General features: G+C 43.8%; 2 protein-coding genes across 6 annotated transcripts; both read right to left on the bottom strand.

Moving 5' to 3' along the window:
- Positions 1-24: 24 nt before the first annotated feature.
- Positions 25-5,168, bottom strand: naxe (NAD(P)HX epimerase). Of its 3 annotated transcripts, none has more exons than XM_076753857.1 (7): positions 5,082-5,168; positions 3,992-4,182; positions 3,805-3,913; positions 3,059-3,169; positions 2,301-2,411; positions 1,826-1,973; positions 25-1,522 (listed from the first exon to the last, which is right to left on the bottom strand). In XM_076753857.1, exons 2-7 carry the CDS (start codon positions 4,162-4,164, stop codon positions 1,323-1,325), a joined length of 852 nt encoding a protein of 283 aa, XP_076609972.1. In that variant the 5' UTR covers positions 4,165-4,182; positions 5,082-5,168; the 3' UTR covers positions 25-1,322. The 3 variants fall into 3 exon arrangements, with proteins under 3 accessions (XP_076609972.1, XP_076609970.1, XP_076609971.1); XM_076753855.1 differs by having other exon boundaries at positions 5,004-5,158; XM_076753856.1 differs by having other exon boundaries at positions 5,101-5,138.
- Positions 5,169-5,828: 660 nt separating this feature from the next.
- On the bottom strand, positions 5,829-12,889 carry LOC143335206 (lamin-A-like). 3 transcript variants are annotated; one of them, XM_076754455.1, is made up of 13 exons: positions 12,769-12,889; positions 11,947-12,295; positions 10,270-10,426; positions 9,663-9,788; positions 9,369-9,539; positions 9,060-9,185; positions 8,270-8,490; positions 7,889-8,156; positions 7,534-7,641; positions 7,318-7,437; positions 7,083-7,139; positions 6,437-6,634; positions 6,193-6,331 (listed from the first exon to the last, which is right to left on the bottom strand). In XM_076754455.1, the coding sequence occupies exons 2-13, from the start codon at positions 12,282-12,284 to the stop codon at positions 6,296-6,298; spliced, it is 1,926 nt and encodes a 641-aa protein (XP_076610570.1). In that variant the 5' UTR covers positions 12,285-12,295; positions 12,769-12,889; the 3' UTR covers positions 6,193-6,295. The 3 variants fall into 3 exon arrangements, with proteins under 3 accessions (XP_076610572.1, XP_076610570.1, XP_076610571.1); XM_076754456.1 differs by having other exon boundaries at positions 6,437-6,631; XM_076754457.1 differs by lacking the exons at positions 11,947-12,295; positions 12,769-12,889 and adding an exon at positions 10,663-10,725 and having other exon boundaries at positions 5,829-6,331; positions 6,437-6,631.
- Positions 12,890-15,346: the final 2,457 nt, after the last annotated feature.

The following is a 15,346-nucleotide window of genomic DNA, read 5'->3' as shown; positions in this document are numbered from 1 at the left end:
GTTACAGGAATAATAACAATGTAGTCAACTTCCAATCCTTTTATTTACTATTTTTTCATATAGCAGAAGCAGCCATGACATCACTTAGCTTAGTGCTTTCATGTGAGGAAAACTCACAGAGCTGATAAAGCTCTATTATTACACCTTATTGGATTTACAGCACACGTTAAGATCACACCCACCACCATCCACACAACGGGAACCAACCAAATTCCCACATTTTAAGGCATGCTATGCAGGGTTTGTTGCTGTTTTTAAACACACCGTTCAAAGCTGGCCTCTCCTCCGCCGCTATAAGAGGAAAGAGAGAGAGCAGCGGTGGTGGAGCGAGCTAGAGAGTGAACGAAGAGAGGCGTCAGTGAGAACGAAGCAGTGAATCAGAGAAAAGAAACATTGTTTTATGATTGTATCACACCGTTCTCATTCTAAAGCACAAATAAACACACCCACACCTCCACAAAGCTCTGCACAATGCTGCAGGAAGGTGCCGCATTGCTGGATTTTGTGTGAATGCAGCTGAAGTGCATGTTTCATCCTGTCCACTACGGCCTGTGATCTGTGTGTGTGTGTGTGTGCATCAGCCCCACCCTGAGTCAGACACAGACCTGCAGCTCTTCAAACATCCACGACATAGACAGAGAAACGAGAGACGACAGTTTCTGATGACTGAGGAAAATCCGACTCATTCTGTTTAAAGGGATCATTTAACACTAAGGGAAATACACTCATTTGATTTGTTTCCAAAGTTTAGATGTGAAGACTGATACCTCTCTCATGACTGTGTTAACGTGGCATGAAGACTGAATGCAGAGGGAAACCTCTTTCCTGGCTCTGTCTAAAGCTCCTTTAACACTCATTAATTAACAGGTTGAATCTGCCAGATTCTGTCAATGAACACAAGTTTTAAGTCTCGGTCTCTGTACAGGCACGATGGTACCGTATCTGGCAACCTCACCGTGGTGACAAACCTCTTTGAACATTACTTTATGCCAAGAAACAGTTACAGCACATTAATCCCTGTCAGACCACAAACTGTCATTTTGACGTTTCTGTTGATAAATGGATGAAACAAATGAGGTACGTGTTCATTTGTGAGCTTCAGAGGTGCTTATGTGCATGATTTCCAGCTTCGGACAGAACCAGACAAGCTGTTTCCAGCCTGAATGCTGAACCAGAAGATTCACCCCCAGAGTCAAGCTCTGTAATCATCACAGACATGAGGGTGGTACTGATCTTCTCATCTGTCTCTTGGAAGAAGAGGCAGATGAGAATTCTTCCTCAAACTGTTCCTTTAAAGACGACACTGAAACCTCTCCTCACACCTACAGCTGTAACACACAGTCCGTGTCGGGGTACTGAGGCAGGTTGAGCTGGTACTTCCTCTCCAGGCCCGGAGGCACAAACCGGCCTCCCAGGAAGTGGTATCGTCCTCTGAACAAGGAGGCAGACTTCTTGGGAGCAGTGAGAGAGATGAGCATGTCGGGCTGCAGTCCGTCTGTACTGCCCTGCTCCACATCCCAGCCTTTGAAACCAACAACAAACAGGACGTCACAGTCCAGATCAGGTTTCCTCCTCTTCTTCTTGTGTGTGAATATGCACAGTGGAGGTCATGACAAACAGTTAAAAAATGATCATTATGATTCTTCTGATCAATTTCGAGATCCCAATTATTATTAACTCTAATAATAATCCATAATAATATAATAAATATACAGATTATTTAATTTGCAGATGAACAGAAGCGATTACAAGATTAAAAATCACCAACATGGCAGGAAGCACATCTTTCTTTCGCGTCAACCCGTATTCTCGCGTGAGGACTGACCTGAGGGGATGTCGATGCTGGCGATGGGGGCTGTCGTCTTCATCAGCACGTTCAGGATGGAACCGAAAGGCTCTCGCACGGCCCCCTTGAAGCTGAAGCCGAAGATGGCGTCTATCACCAGGTTGTAAGCCTCATCGATCACTTTAGCCTGAGAAATCAATTTTTTCCATTGGTGAAAAGGCTAAAAATACGTTTTAAAACTAAAAACATCAGTAAAGACACTAATCCAGACTGAGCATCATTACTGAAGCAATCAGTTACATCATAGACTGCTGTTTGTTGCAATAAAAGCTTAATTCCCCCACAGGGATAATTGAGGCTTCATCTGATCTAAACTGCAGCCTGATTGAGAAAGATGTAATAATGTGTGATACAGTACTCCCATAGCTTGAAGCACACTCGTAAACACAATACACAGAAGAATTTTCTTCACCGCTGCAGATTAACGCTGCTGCATAATTGATTTACACCAAACCTCAGGCATCTCAGTCAGGAAGGGGATCTCCATTTTCTGGCACTGTGTGGTCAGGCCCTGGAACAGAGGTTTGTTGGGCCTCTTCGGGTAGAGGATGGAGGGCTCGTAACCCTGCAAGAGGACGTGCAAGGAGGTAGAAAGCATCAGCACGGTTTGAAAACTGACGACCGCCAAGTTTGACCAAGTCAAGTTAATCTCCTGATTGCACACACGGGGAGTTTGATAGCATAGCTGTGGGTGAAGAATGAATTCTGATTGGTTCAAAGCTGCCACTGAGGATTAATGCAGCACAGAAGGTCTTTAAATGGTCTAACACTGCTTCACCGCCAAATACACTGATGGAGCTGTACAGCAGGGGTGGAAGAAGTATTCACATCCTTTACTTCAGTGAAAGTAGGAATATCTCAAAATGTGCTTAAAGGAACAAACGGAAAAGTACTCGTTACACCAAATGGACCATTTTTTAAGTGTAGAAATTATGTTCTAAACGTATCTTTGTTCAGCTTGTGTACACGTACAGCTTCTCACTCTTCATCAAAGTATAAAACTCAATTCCAGAGTTAATCATGAGTTTTATATGACAAAACACATGCAAAGTAAGCAGTAGTTAAATTAATGCAATGGAGTAAAAAGTACAGTATATTTCACTGCAGTGGAGTAAAGGTATACTACACCATAAAATAGAAATACTCAAGTAAAGTAAAAGCACCTGAAAGCTGCTTAATTCCTGTACTTGAAATGAACTGAGTGACACTCACAAAGAGTTTCAGGTGTCGGGCACAGACCAGGCCATCGCCACCGTTGTTTCCTGGTCCACAAATCACGAGCAGAGAAGGTCTGGCCTTCATCAGGGAGGTAATTGGATACGCCTGCAGGAAAAAACAGACAGAAAAAAAAAAAATCTATACAGCACTAAACCACATCTGGTGTTTGACAAGGAAAAGAGGACTTTTCTCTCAGCAGCTAAATGCTTCCAGTGGTGTGGAGTCAGAAGATGGAGTAATCTGATTATTCCCCTCTGGAGGCAACAATCTAATTTCTGTTAATGCAAAACCTGGTTTCCTGGTAGCACAACTGGGCCGTTTGTGGAGAAACCAAGTCAAAGTGATACCTAAAAGGCCTGTAAGGTGTGTTCACGTGCATTAAAAAACACATTATAGAACAACACAGTTATAATGCCAAAGCGGCTGATAACATGTAAACGAACCAGATTCCTGCTTTATACTGGCTACTCACCAGTACACTGTTTGGGCTGCAGCTAACAATTATTTGTTAGTCTGTTTTCTTGATTATTTAATTAACCATGTTGTTCATAAGATGTTGGGAAAAAAAATGAAAAATGCTCATTATAATTTTCCATCACCCAAAGTGACATTTTCTAATGTCTTTTGTCCAACCAGAAGTCCACAGCCCAAAAATATTTAGTTTAAACAACACACTTCTAAATAGTTCTCTACATTAAACACATTTTATTTCAAAATAAGAGCCCTGACTGCCATCTCACCTTGGCCACAGCTGTGGCACAGCTGAGTCCAGCCAGCTCCATCAGCTGGTCCACGCTGAAGCCGTACTCACTGAAGAGCTCCTCATCAATGTGCTGGGCCTCCTCCTGCCTGCAGGAGCAGAGACAGGTCAGTCCGGACAGTCTGCACGCAGACAGCCTGCAAAACGTTTAAGAGTTCAAACCTCACCCGAGATATTTGATGCTGTGGGCCATCGTGGACGCTGGTCTGCTACTGAAACAGTCCCTCCTGTGGTTGTTAGCTGCGGCAGACAGCGGACATCTCCCTGTCTGAGCGAGGACTGTCGCGGCCTTTGAGGTCACCAGGAAGCCGATCCCAAACAGAGCCCGCACACTCAACATCCAGGTGGAGCCGCAGTCCTGGAACAGAGGAGACCACGTGATCTACCCTGAACTGACGGACGTCTGACCCCACATTGATCACACGACTTAATGAACTGTCAGCCTGTGAGCTATGGTTCAGAAAGCCTGCTCCAGTGTTGATGTACATGTTCCCACTAATGAGAGCTCTGCTGCTCAGTCTGCGGACACCGTCCACCTGCAGGCTGCTGCTCACAGTCCCTGAAGCACACACCGTCCCTGAGCTCTCAGCTCCTGCTCGGCACACTTCACAGGAGGCGACGGCGCAAAGATTCTTGATGCCAAATTAACGTTTTCTCTGTCTGCTAACTTCGCACGTTAATGCTTGAGTCTGAGCTTTTAATTAGGACTGAGTGATCAGAATCACTCTGGACTGAAATGATCACATCAGGCAGGGCTGCGACTAATTACTGCACTCAGCTGTTAATTATTTTTTCATTAATTGATTCATCAGGATTCAGAAAATATTTGAAAGTTTCTATTTCCTGTTTCCCAGAGCTCAAAGTCAAAGTATTTTGTCTGAGCTACTGCCGAAAAGATCAGTCGATCGATTGATTAGTCATCATCCAGCTGCTCAGTTATATTTAGTAACTTTAGCAGAAAGCAACAAGCTAACTTCATCTGTATGAATATGTCAGTAAAAGTCGAGATTGTGAGTTCGAGAGGTTTGTTTTTACAGTGAGTAAACGGAGGATTTGACACAGAAAGTTCCAGTTCAGCTCCAGTCCACAGGCTGGGTTTAATGGTTGTGAGTTGCTAGCTAAACTTGCTATTTAGCTTGACTTTGCTCGACTTCGTGACAAAGTATTAATGAAACTCACCACACGTTAACAAGCTTTTCCTGAAAACAACTTCACATGCACGTTTGTCCTTTGAAACAAAGCAGCGACACAACTTACACAGCAATAATATACTAACAGAAGACAAGAGCCGAGCAGAAGCACCCTGAGCCGACGGTGTCACCACTTCCGGGTTTGAAAAACAACAACACCGCTCCAATTTCAAAATAAAAGCACGATCTATGTACCATAGTGGATAATGGAATATGTTATGAGTGCTGTTATTATCATGAATATGGACAGTAGTGGGAGACCACTTATGTAAAAGTAGAAATACTACACCGTAAAATAGTCCAGGTACAAAGGTAGAAGTGCTGAGTACTTGCTACTTTAGTAAAAGGGTTATTTCTTTATCAAAATGCACTTAAAATATCAAAAAGGTGCCTATTATATAGAACGTCCCCTTTCAGTGTATGATATTATTTTTATTGTTATTATGATTATTATTATTGTTGTTGTTGTTCTCAAAACATATATCTGCTTTCTGTCATCTCAGATCTTTAGAGGACAAAAGACTATTTATAGTTATATTCAATCAATTATATAAATTAATCAATTAGGATTGCTTATCCATTAAAATATTACTGTGCAAAGGTAAAACGTGTGTGTGTGTGTGTGTGTGTGTGTGTGTGTGTGTGTGTACTATCACATCAAGACACATGAGGCAGAATTCTGAAAACATGTTTATTGATATCAGTAAAAAATACACAATATTCTTTGGGTCTGTAGCAAGGTTTGGGTCAATTCATTTAAGTCCAGAGACAAGTTCTGTTCAAGATGAATTTTTTTTTTTTTTTTTTTTTTTTCAAAATAAGTGAACAATAGTGGATTTACTGCAACCCTGCTGCGTCAGTATGTTTCCAGAGTGTAACACAAATCAGATTTATTTTGTATGATTTTATCTTCCAGCAACAGCAGCTGTGGATATCACCAACTTTTTAGAATAAATTAGCCCAAACAGTTGTTTTAAGCTGTTACAGTTGCTGGTAGACTCATAATTTACTACTAGGTCAAAGCCTGGAAGACATCTCCAACCCTTAATGTCACAGATACAAACAAAGTCGGCTGCTTTAATCACAATGAATTCAAGAAAATATTTCATTAGCATGCCTATGTACATTATAAAAAAGCAGTATAAAGTTTTATTGCCTAAAATATCTTGAAAATTACTCCAAAGTACATGAACTGAACTTCATAACTACAACTGGTGGCTAAAGGACTAATAACTGAAAACTACGTGAGGAGATGAAGTGTTTCAGCGATGCTCCAGGCGCTCACATAATCGGACAGCTCTCCATTCTGGTTCCAGCCTAAGAGGACAGATGGATGAAGTTGCTATTAGTTACACACAAATCTACTCAAAATCCATGTTTAACAGGAAGTCCTGCGTCAGCCGCAGGTGCTGCGGGGCCCACCTTGCGAGGAGTGCTGGTGCTGAACACGTAGGAGTGCGGCAGTAGACCCTCGGAGATGCCTCCGCTGCGGAAGGAGCGGGAGGCTGAGGTCACGGAGCAGTTGCTGGATTTGTCTGAGGGGAGTCCGCAGGAGCCGCAGACCACCGTCCGGCTCCTCAGGTTGTACTCGCTGTCCCCGCAGGTGCTGTGAGCCACCTGCTGAGGCAAAGAGTCAGTGTTAATGTTAGAGCATTTCATGAGAGCTCACTCATGTTTGATTGTTATAATCCTGTGGTGATGACTCTGAGGGCCCACAGTGGAACACTTACAGAAGGTTAGTTTACTTTAAATCAGAGGTGCCTTCGGGGGACACCGAACTGTTCACTAAACGATGAGCTGATCAGCAGAAAACATTACAGCAGCTGTTTCTCTGTAGATGTTATTTTTGTTATATACTGATATGAAATGATGATGTTGATGTCAGCCAATGTTGAGTCTCTATTGGATCATGTGACAAGATGATTTGTGTGTGCGTCATAACAGCATTCACTGGTTCTTCAGGTGTTGTGGGTCTAATTCAGTGGACTTTAACTCCTTTATCATCAAAATCATCTGTGTTATGCATACACACATATACTGTATATGTTATCAATACAAGTTCTCTCACCATGTCATCATCTTCTTCCTCAAGCTGTGTGCGGGTGACCTTCCTCATTGCCATTTCCTGGAAGAAAAAGTATTATAATGTTTACACATTTTTTTTATTGCCCATTTGTGAACTTTAAAGCTTACATTGAACTTTACATGAACACCGTGGCTATAATAAATCTCAATATAATAATAGCCCTTTAGGTTTAAATGAAGTGTCTATCAGATAAGTTTGAGTGGTAAATCTAAAATACCTCTCCGTTGGCACTGATCAGGGTGGTCTGGAACATGTCTCCAGTGCCCCATGAGGGCTGAGTCTTCCAGACCAGGTCAGAGGGGGGACTGTGGGTTCCACCAGCACCAGAGGCCCAGATCTGTCAGCCATGCAAAGGTACAAGTAGGGTGAGCTGTCAGTAACTGTGTTCATCACTGTGCTTGTTGTGATCCTGCTGAGGAAAGGCGCTGCTTACCGTGACCCTCTGGCCGGCCTTCAAGGTGAATTTCACCGGGAACTTGAAGACGATGGCAATGCCAGATCCCACCTGCCGCTTCACCTGCCAGTTCCCCAAGTTTTGATCCTGACAGTTGGATAAAAAGCATTTTTTATAGTGTCAAACCATTAAAGTAATATTCTCCCTCAGCAGATGGTGAATTAATAATCAGGCTGCATGAGTCAACTTTGTGTCTGTGGCTTCAAATGAAGGTGAGAGCTGTATTCAGCGTGCTCCTGTTGACCAATCACACAGTAGGAAGAGCAGTTTGTTTCCATCGCAGCTTTTCTCAGATAACATTTAATCATCCTGCCACGTTAGTTCACCCTCTTACCTCATCTGCTTTGTTGCTGAGTCTGACATATTTCCCATCCAGGTCCACCTCGTCCACGGTGACCCGTCCGCTGGCTGACGCCTGCTGGGTGATGCGAGTGCGGGCCACAGCTCCACCTGCAAAGCTCGAGGCCTCGCTGTCGGTGTCGTTGGGGCGGCGCCTCTTGGCAGAGGAGCTCTGACTGCTGTAGTTCATCGACCGAGTGGCTGAAGCAGAGGAGCGACTTCCTGTCACTTTGGTGGGCGGGGGGCTGGGGGAGAGACGCAGCCTGCAGGGACAAACATGATGGCATTTATTCACTGGGAGTAAGAAAAGATGTGGGAGGCTCGTGGTTTCCAGCAGCTGTTGAATGAACTCATTGTGAGCCCGTGCACGGCACACCTCTGCTCCTCTCCCTCCAGCAGCTTCCTGTAAGCACATATCTCCATATCCAGAGCCAGCTTGATGTCCAGGAGCTCCTGGTACTCATCCAGCTGCTGCTGCATTTGCTGCCTCATCTCGGCCATTTCTCTTTCTTTCTCTCCCAGCAGGCGACGGGTGGTGTCGCGCTCCCGAGACAGGGCGTCCTCCAGGTCCCTCACCTTCGCCTCGCGGGCCGCCAGCTGGATCAGATAGAAGGACCACACCGTTATTGTCAAAGTTAGAGTCTTAAAACACCAGAGGAGTGTAACAAGAGGGGCTGATCACAGCTGGCTGAGTGCTAACCACACAGAGTACAACTACAACGTAAATATTGACATAATTGTGGGTGAAGGTGAGGGTTTAGTGGCACGCTGGCCACATGATGACTGTTATGCTGTATGTGGGTTTATTTAAGCTCAACCAAAAGAGGGTGGAAAGTGTTTATTTGTTCTAAGAAAATGAAAAGCAAACAGGAAAATCCAATTGAAATGTGAAAACATTACACAGCTGATCTTTTAGCTTTTGCATTTCATAGAGGATATGAATTTTGTTAAATCTTAATTTCTCTAAATGTATAAACCAATCTTATGTTTCGAATATTCAGAAAACATTTAAGTGAGTTTTCTCTCTTGCACAGAAAGTGAAAAAATGTCACGTAATGCCCCTTTTTGCTATAAATCTTAAAAGGCACATATTCACAATGATGCACGTTATGAGTACGAGCCTCTGGCGTCAGAGACCTGAATGTGAGCCGCTCATGTCAGATCACCTGTTTCTGCAGCTGGCTGAGCTGAGCCGACAGGGACTCCAGGCGGATTCGTGTCTGCTGGAGCTCCTCGTGTGCGGCTCCAACCAGGTGGCTGCTCCTGTCCGCTGACTGACGAGCATTTTCCAGCTGACAGAAGCAAACAACAAGGGAGAAAAGGAATATGATTATCAAACAACTCTGCATTCAGAACCTCCTTTTGCTTTATTATTAAGCGGTTGAGAAACTGCTGCAAATGAAAACTGTCCGACCAACAGTTTGATGCATCAAACAGTTTTTGTACCTTACAGCAACATGAAAGTGACGGTCTACCTTGGCATTGTAGGCCTTCTCGATCTCATCCTTGTACATTTTGATCTGCAGTTCGTGCTGGTTCCGCATCTCCATCAGCGCCTCCGCCAGCTTGCTTTCAAAGTCCTGCTGGTGGCCATTGTCCAACTCAACCATGCGAGACTCATGGCGCCGCTTTATCTCCCGCAGTTCCTGTTGGAGAATTCCCCAAATCATCAGCTATAAATACGTGTTTGTTGAGATGATGGGCAGGCGCTGACGTGACAAGAGGAAAAAAACAAAGCGGAGAAAGATGCTTTTCTCCGGGAGTCTGACCTCAGAGTGGAGGTTTTTCTGAAACTCCAGCTCCTCTTTGAGGGTCTGGATGCGATTCTCTCCATCCACCCTCCTCAGCATCTCATCCTGCAGCTGCTTCCTGGCATCTCCCAAACTGGTGTCCAGCTAAGAAAGCACAATAGGAAGTAAAATATTAGTGAAAAGCAATGCACAAACATTCACATAAAGATGCCGCAGAGTGCAGAAACATGCAGTGAACATAGGGCAGGAGAGCGTGGAGGCTGCTTTTTAATCGAAATGTCTGAGCTCAAGCAGCCATGACAGAAAGAGTCAGCGAAGAGATTCTTCATTTACTCACACACACACTGAATCCAAGAATTTTTATCTTTTATTTTCACTCAGTTAAGTTATGTAAGCCCGGGCATGTGAGGCCCTTTCAACCCCCCCCCCCGGAAAACTACATAAATAGCGAGCAGTGAGGGCACAAATAGGGTAACTGGGTCTTTGATAAGCTGACATTTATCATCACCCAGTGAAAACACAGAGGATCACGAGAGACAGACTCAGAGCTCGTAGAGTAACTGCATTAAGATGAACCCCAGATGTGTTTCCACTGAGCTTTAAACTGAGTGCGGCTTTGAGTTACCTTGGCAATCTGCGCCTTCAGGTCCCTGTTTTCCACTTCGAGGTTACGCTTCTCTCCCAGAGCCGTAGTCAAGGACGCATCCTTGGAGTTCAGCAGAGCCTCCAGGTCTTTGAGCCTCTGCAGCGCTCCAGCCAAGTCCGACTCCTTTTTGGTGTTCCTGTAAAGACAAAAAGAATGTCAGATGTAAGGTTTTCAGCACTGATGGGGGACATTCCAGCGAACAGAGGAGGGACAGACGTCCACATTTGCTTTGTAACTCGAGAACCAAGTGGAAACTGAATTACTACAGTTTCCTCCACACAGTCTAATGAAACAAGTATGAGCTATTTTTGAATAAGGATGTAGCCTGGATGAAATATAAGCAGGGAAAAGACCTCGGTGCATATGACTCACAGGCCACAATGATCTGCGTCCAGTCCCGTGTATCTGGTAGCCACAAACCACAGCCGTTGGTGTTTAGCTGAGACACTGCCATGGCAACGGCTTGGCTTTGCCAAACACACGGCTGCCTTCGCCTCAATATTTATGGAAAAATTACGGAGGCAAGAGTGGAGCGCTCTAAACACTGCCACGTATTGTGTGCATAATGGTTACTTTGGTGAAGGAGGAGAAGCTGGGGAAAGAGTTAGTCATCAGGCTCTGGATGTGGCAGCATGGGAAGGAGTCGGCGTAGCTGTCCAACGTCAGTGAGCAATGAGGAGGGTATGCTGAAGCTAGGGAGTGGCCCCCGGCAGCAGGGCCACGGTGTAAGTTACACAAGCATCAGCTACGAAGAGCTAATGAGTGAGTGTGTGTTTTGCTGCTGTGGATACACGTGCAGGAAGGTTTTACATATTAACACTACAATCACAAAGTCCCGGCACTCATGCTTTAATGGACCAGTGGATGCATTTAAGTGAGAAAGATGTGAGTGAAAAGGGGGATTTCAGAAGTCTGCAGGCCAGCTGTTTCTTCCCATGATCATCAGACAAAATGCTGGGATCAGTAGAGTCTTTTCATTTCTCCTAAAGGGCATACCAGGCTGATTTGTTTTATTTTTGACACAAAAACCTTCAGAGTCCTGCAGAGGAAGCAACAGTTTTTGCTGCGTTATGCGTTATTCTCCCAGAGGGTTTGGTAATTCTGACTAGACTCTGTTGTTACTGTAGCTGAACAGCAGCCACTGTGACCACAAGTGATCATTAAGGGATAATAGTATAGGCTATAAAGTTGTGTAACAATAGAACAAGCAGAGAAGAGTCATAAAGGCGGGACTCAGCAATGCCAGTAACACAGCATTAACTATCTAGTTTGCTAACATTAGCCACCATGCTGATCCTATCAGACCACATGAAGATGCAACAGTAAAACTGCTGTGTGTGTGTTAAGTTGCATAAAGGTGGGTTTTGTTGCCCATGAACTCAGTTTTCATTCCTAAAAGGAGTATTATGAACATTATTTCATAGAGTCTGACTTTAACTGTGATTTCACAAACATACATCGGTGCTTCTAAGGAATTCAGGGCCTCAAACATGCTGAGACCCCTTTAAAACACACCCCCCACCCCATCCTAATCAATGTAGTTTCTGACTGTTTGAATAAATTCCTCCTTTTTTCTCCACCCCTGCACACACAGAGGGCACTACATAAAACGCTGTCAGATTTAGATTTGGACCTGAGTGATGTGCTGCAGCCCACCTTGCTTTCAGCTCCTTGTAGTCCTCTCGCAGCTTGCCCAGCTCCAGCTGCAGGCGTGCTCGCTCTTTGGCCACAGAGTCCAGAGTCTGACGGGCATCGGCCAGCTCGGTCTCATAAGCGGCCTTCAGGCCCGTCAGCTCCCGGCTGACCTCGGTCTCTGACTCTGTGATGCGCAGACGCAGGCCGGAGTTCTCCGCCTCCAGAAAGCGCACCTTGTCGATGTAGACGGCCAGCCGGTCGTTGAGGTTGGACAGGTCCTCCTTCTCCTGGAGCCGCGTGATGCGGTTCGGGGATAGGGGTGTGTGTGCACCTCGGGGAGTGTTTTTGGGCGTCGCCATTATGCTGAAATCTTTCCAAAAACAGATTATCAACTTAATTATACCAAAGGTTTTTCATACACAATAACTGGACAGGATTTTTTAATTCTGATGCACGTATACAAAGACTGCCATTGTACTGTAATGTAAACTTTAAAGGATGGAGGAAGTTGTCTTTCTACAAATCTACATTTAACTTTGTTATTATTGGAACAAGTCCAGTTCAAATGGCAGCTAATTTATCCATGAAATTAGATTTTTCTTTTAAGGAAAAGAGTGGATCTGTGAACTTCCGTGTCTCTAAAAAAAAGTCATAAATGCATGTTTAGAATGGAAATTAAACATAATTCCGCAGAGTTTTCCAACTCTTTTAAGCACAAAGACATAAAACACACAAAAGACAAAGTATAATTAATCAAAAGACATGGGAGGGGTTATGGACTCCACCCGAAAATCAAAGAAATGTCCCAGCACAAAAGATGCCAACTGCAATGGGAAGATTTACCGTTTCAAAGCTGGTCGGACGAGGAGAAAAACGCTGCTCCGACGATATTTGAAGACTTCTCTGTTAATTTTCTTTGTTACCTTGAGGTCGGAGTGTCCCTCTTAGTTCTCCAGCACTGTTCAGTCTGTAACTGCGCTGTCTGCAAATCCATCTGAGAGTGCCCATATAGGAAAGAATGAGATGGGAGGAGAGGATAGAGGTTGGCCTCAAGTTTGGCACTTGGTAGGTGGTTGTTCGTCTCTCTCTCTCTCTCTCTCTCTCTCTCTTTCTCTCTGTCTCTCTCCCTCTGTGAAGGGTGTGCAGTCTGAATGAATGAGTCACTCTCCACTCAGAGAAACTCACAATGCCATGTGATACATACAAGGGATAATTTTAAGCAGATCTATTGCCCGAGAGTTGAGTTTGTTTGACTCAAACCACACTTCTGATACTTCTCCATGAAGTTAAAACGAACAAGTTATATAAGAGGTTTCAGATTGTTTTAACCCCTAAACACAGAACTGGAGTTTCCAGAGCTTTAAGCCTCGTCTTATGCTCGGGCTACTGACTCTTGACTTTTTAAGTTGTCAATGAGAAAAGTCTAAAAGGGTGCTTTAGTTTCAGGAATGCGTTTCATTCACACTTCTGTCAGCTTTGATTAACCACCCCATGATGCTCAGCTGCCTTATTCAACGCAAAAAAGTTGGTTAAATGTGATCATTTGCTAATCCTCTCTGACATAAACTCCATTGAAAACAGTACAAATACAACATATGTAATGTTTTACCTCATCAACTTCATTGGTTTTTGTAGATTATTCTGAATCTGATGCAGCAACACGTTTCAAACACGTTGGGACAGGAGCAACTACAGACTGGGAAAGTTGTGGGATGATCCAAAAACACCTGTTTGGAACATTCCACAGGTAAACAGGCTCATTGGTAACAGGTGATAGTATCATGATTAGGTATGAAAGGGGGATCCTGGAAAGGCTCAGTCGTTCACAAGCGAGGATGGGCAAAGGTTCACCACGTTGTGAACACATGATTGGATGAAGGATATTAGTACATGGGCTCAGGAACACTTGGAAACCATTTGGAAATGATTGAATTCTGTATTTATTTATGTTTCAGAGCATCCCAACTTTTTTGGGAATCTGGGTTGTTAGTAGGACAGCCAAGAAAAAAATCTTCCCCATGCTCCAGCAGACCCCGGTTATGTATCACTGGTTTTCTTTTACAACCTGTTATTGATTTTTAGTCAATTTAAATCAAAGTGGTCTGCAGGCGAGCAAAGAAATGCGAAATAAAAGAGGGACACTGCATGTTTAAGGGTTTTAAAACATCAGTTAAGTTTCAAAAATGTATTTACTCCACATTTCCATCAGCTTGTCCAACAGTTCAGTTTTCTTTTGCACACATGCTTACAGGGACTTTTAAAGCTTTTACAACTGACTGACTGATATCAGTCAATCAATACCTTCTTATTGACAGTCAACAACACATTTAATTATTACAATTACTGGATATGTTGGGTCCTGCTGGACGTTTGTTTTTGAGTGTGTGTCTCAGAGGTTCCCAAACTCGGTTGCAGCCCCTTAAAATGAGGCCAGTATGTGCTTGTGAGCCCTTGTCACAGGGTTTGTGCTCAGTGTGGACATGACTGATTGATTAGTTTTTCTTTATTCTGAGGAAACATACAGGAAATGAGGTCTGGACTCAAACCTGCGACACTGTGATTACACACCCAGAAGGGCACCACTGCAGCATATGTTGTTCTATACGAAGCTTTTCATAGACCAGAGGAGGTTAAAGGGAGAAGACAGAGAACAGTCAGATATCAGTAACATTAAATTCACATGTTCTGTCTTTGCCCTTTAATCATCTTATCTTGTGACCCCTTGAGGGATCCTGACCCACAGGTTGGAAACCATCATATCTGGATGTGTTTAAGGTGCACTGATGTCTGCAGTCTATTAGGTTCTTGTTTACTGCTTCACTCTGTTTCATATGAAGCTCTGAGGGCCGTGAAGCTGCATGAAGTCTCTGTGTGTAAACGACTGCTTCCTGTTGTTTTCTGCTGGGCAAATCGCTTTGTGCGTCTCCCAAACTCTTCTGGACAGTGATTGATTAATTAATCATTGCAAAGCTTTTTGAGTGCATTTCAGCAGCTCAGCAGTGTGACTCTGCAGGTCACTGCAGCCAATTCAATGTAATAAAGGAATAAGGAAATAAACACAAGTAGTGTGCAATAGTACAAAACATTGTTTTATTATCCACATCAAACCACATGCAGTTCAAAGTTTTCCATTAGCAATATTATTTATATTCCTTTTGACTGTAATGTTCATATATATAGTTGATTTTTATATTTCCATCCCTTTTTATAGCCTTTATTGTTCTTTCCTCGTCTCGTTTTTACTCTCGCTGTCATTGCTTGCTGTCTGTAACACCCTGATTTCATCGGCGTGGGATCAATTAAGTTATATCTTGTCATAAAAGAGAACACGGATGTTAGATAAAAAACACGATGAATCTACGGTTTTGATGAAACATTTGAAGGGCAGACGTTTTGATGTGAGTCGTGCTTTGGTGGTTTG

This window comes from Chaetodon auriga, chromosome 17 (assembly GCF_051107435.1).
Source record: "Chaetodon auriga isolate fChaAug3 chromosome 17, fChaAug3.hap1, whole genome shotgun sequence".
In the NCBI taxonomy this organism is placed as follows: Eukaryota; Metazoa; Chordata; class Actinopteri; order Chaetodontiformes; family Chaetodontidae; genus Chaetodon; species Chaetodon auriga.
This window is presented reverse-complemented; position numbering and strand designations above follow the sequence as displayed.